Raw genomic sequence first — 3449 nt, 5'->3', positions numbered from 1 at the left:
AATATGTCACACACTTGTGAAATTTGAATTACATTTTATTCAAACTTTCTCAAATGAAAAATGACCTATATAAGGATTGTAGATCTTGAATCCATGACCATGACTCCATAAGACCCATGAAGCCATGAGCTTGGCTATTTCTACTCATGCCGCGAAGATCGGTGCTTGTATGATGTTTGATGTATGATGTATCTGTATCTTTATCTTATTTGTTGCTTTACTCTTTAGTCTTTCGGCTTAATCTAGATGGATTATGTACTCATAGAGTGGTGTAATGGTTTGCGCACGTATGATATATATATATATATATATATGCTGCTTTTACTCAATATCCGAATAGATATTTGTATCCGACCTTCTCCGAATCCGATTCATACCGTATTCGATACTCATTATTCGTATCCGTAACCGAATCAATCCGTATTCGTATATGTATCCGAACGCTATCCGTGTCCGAATCCGAACAAAAATATGAAAACAAATATAATATGAGTGATATCCGTTCGTATCCGATCCGTTTTCATCCCTACCTCTAGATCACGGAGTAATGCAGCTGTAAACCTCAGACCAAATGGAAATGAAGAAAGAGAAGCTTCTCGTCACCTTTTTGCAACAAGTACCAGTATGGTTCGGGCCTTGTTTAGTTCAAAAAAATTTCACAAAAAGTGCTACAGTAGCTATCATATCGAATCTTGCAATACGTGCATAGAGCATTAAATATAGACGAAAAAAAACTAATTACACATGAGACAAACATTTTGGCCCCGTTCGCTTGTCTTAAAAATGGCTTGTTCGGCTTTTTTTTTTCATCCGGAACAGTGTTTTTCTCTCACAACAATTCAGCCGGAACAGTATTTTTCTGCCAGTTTCAGCCAGTTTCAGACCAGCGAACGGGGAGCCTAATTAATCTATAATTAAATACTAATTAACAAATAAAAATAAAAGTACTACCGTAACCAAATTGCTAAATTTGACCTAACTAAACACACACAGCCTCGGTAAAGATGGCGACCTTGCCAAGAAGATACTACGTAAAAAAACATGGCAAGTAACGCCCAGACTCACATACTGACACAGTGAATTCATGAGGCTGCAAAGGTCCCGACCAACCCAGCTACTAGGAGCACCCTATACCGAAATCACAGGCAGCGATAAAACAGACGAGGTGAGGCTGTGTTTAGTTGGGTCCAGTTTAGTTCCAGAAAATTTTGTAAAATTTTTTCAAGATTTCCTATCATATCGAATTTTTAGACACATATATGAAGCATTAAATATAGATAAAAAATAAAATTAATTACCCAGTTTAGCCGTAATTCATGAGACGAATCTTTTAAGCCTAATTAGTTCATAATTGAATACTAATTGTCAAATAAAAAAAAATGCTACAATAGCATTTTGCAAAAAAATCGTCATCTAAACACAGCCTTGGTTGAAATTTGGGAATTTGGTTATATAGCACTTTCGTTTTTATTTAGCAATTAGTATTCAATTATGCACTAATTAGGCTCAAAACGTTCGTCTCGCGATTTTCAACTATACTATGTAATTAATTTTTTTCGTCTATATTTAATACTTCGTATCTTTTTGGAACTGGCCAGCTCGGATTAAAAGTTATTTAATGATGCGAGCAACCTGCCAGACTACAGGGCTGCAGGGCCAAGTGAGACTACAGGTACTGCTCTCTGTAACCAGCTGACGACGGCGAGCATTCAGAATGGTCAATGAAATAAATACACGTACTGTACTAGTACTGGACATCCAGACTGACAGCTTGGTCGTATTGGACATTTCGGACATTTTTATATTGTGCGTAGATGACATTTTAAAATACTGAAAGTACAGCCTCCTGATTATAGGATAATGTTTAATATTTCTTAAAAAAAGGATATTCAGATCAGGGACCTCTTGTATGGAGTACAGTTGGCAGTATATATTTTCATAACTGGCGTGTGCAGGATTCCAGGTACTAGTGTGAGTGTCTGACAAGGTACTGTTAATGGTGACTACTCCTAATTAACTAGTGTTATGTAGCAAGGTTAGAGCAGGGACCTCCTGATCATAGGTCATAAGGCCACATAAGCTTGCCCTGTTTGCTTCGTACACACACATCACTATTGCACTTAACAGCTGAAGCAAGTAAAGCTCCGTCAGGGTGGAGCTCACATAACCAAGAACGTGTCCCATGGAGCTCAAGTCCTCGGCCTCAACAAGAAGAGTAAGCAAGCAACAAACACTTCCTTTCACCACCTGCCTCTGCTTTCTTCACCCAAGAAGATCAGCACAACAGAGCAAGCACGAAGCTGTTTCTTGCAGCAACTATCCTCATCCTCACCTCAGGAACAGAGTCATGCTCCACTGATTCATTGCAGAACTCATTCCATAGAGTAGGAGCTGCAGCAGCAGCAACCGGAGGAGGAGGAAGGCGGGGAGGTGGAAGCAGCGTGTTTGAGGCCACGTTCAGTGACCCGCTCTGCAGCCTGAACCAGAAGGAGACCACCGAGTTCGTCAGGTCCTCCTTCCCCATGGCCACCCTTGCCAGGAGCAGCAGCAGCAGCAGCAACGGCCACGGGCGCCACCACGAGGCCTCCACCACCTCCTCCACCTCCTCGTCCTCGGCGACCTCAGCTCAGAGGCGGACAGGCGAGTCGCAGCAGCAGCAGGCCGTGGCCGTCCCGGCGACACCGGGGCGGCCGCTGCAGTTCTTCACGAGCCCCGCGCACCACCACCACCACCAGCAGCTCGTCGCCCCGAGGAGGTCGGTGCCCTCCAAGTGGGAGGACGCGGAGAAGTGGCTGCGGCAGTCCTCGGATTCTGACCACGGCAACGGCAACGGTAACGGTAATGGCAAGGCCGCCTTCTCCAGGCAGTGGAGCAGCGGGCTCGGACACCGAGGTGGCGCCGGAGGCGAGGACGAGAAGAGGGCGGCCATGATGGTGAGGAGGTCCGTGGATGCGCTCCGGGACTCCCACTCGCTCGCGCTGTACACGCCGCCGGCAGAAGTGCTCCTCAAAGGTGTCATTTTTATTTCTAGCAGAATTTGTTTCTCTGAATTTTACAAGAAAGTTTGGTATTTCAATTCAACGCTGAGCTTGCAAGATGCTGATTTCTGCATGTTGCAGACAAGTTCACCGACAACGAGGAGCCGTCCAAGGAGAGCTTCATGTTCCGGAGCTCGTACTGCGAGCCGGTGCCGGCAAAGGGCTCGGCGATAGTGGGCGCCGACGACCACGACCACCAGCGGAGGGACGTCGGCACGGAGATGACGCCGCTGGGCAGCTCGTGCCACACGCCGCTCAATAGCACGTCCCCGTTGCGGCACAACACGCCGGCTAGCCGGTCGGGCCCGCTGGTGCCGTACACCGGCGGCGGCGGCGGCGGCGGGATGGACATCTCGGAGCTGGCGGACTGCCACCTCGCCAAGCTGGACCTGGGCGCACGGTTCGACGCCA

At 46.5% G+C, this 3449-nt stretch overlaps 1 protein-coding gene across 1 annotated transcript in view; it reads left to right on the top strand.

The window, feature by feature from the left end:
• Positions 1 to 2164: 2164 nt before the first annotated feature.
• Positions 2165 to 3449, top strand: part of LOC136480583 (uncharacterized) — an 11234-nt gene continuing 9949 nt past the window's right edge. Inside the window, exons 1-3 of the mRNA XM_066478082.1 lie at positions 2165 to 2215; positions 2384 to 3012; positions 3120 to 3445. Coding sequence (XP_066334179.1) covers positions 2523 to 3012; positions 3120 to 3445 — 816 coding nt within the window. The 5' untranslated portion in view covers positions 2165 to 2215; positions 2384 to 2522. The remainder of the gene's footprint in view (positions 2216 to 2383; positions 3013 to 3119; positions 3446 to 3449) is intronic.

The sequence above is a fragment of the Miscanthus floridulus genome, chromosome 9 (genome assembly GCF_019320115.1).
Source record: "Miscanthus floridulus cultivar M001 chromosome 9, ASM1932011v1, whole genome shotgun sequence".
In the NCBI taxonomy this organism is placed as follows: Eukaryota; Viridiplantae; Streptophyta; class Magnoliopsida; order Poales; family Poaceae; genus Miscanthus; species Miscanthus floridulus.
The sequence above is the reverse complement of the archived record's forward strand: the minus strand, read 5'-3'. Positions and strand labels throughout refer to the sequence as shown.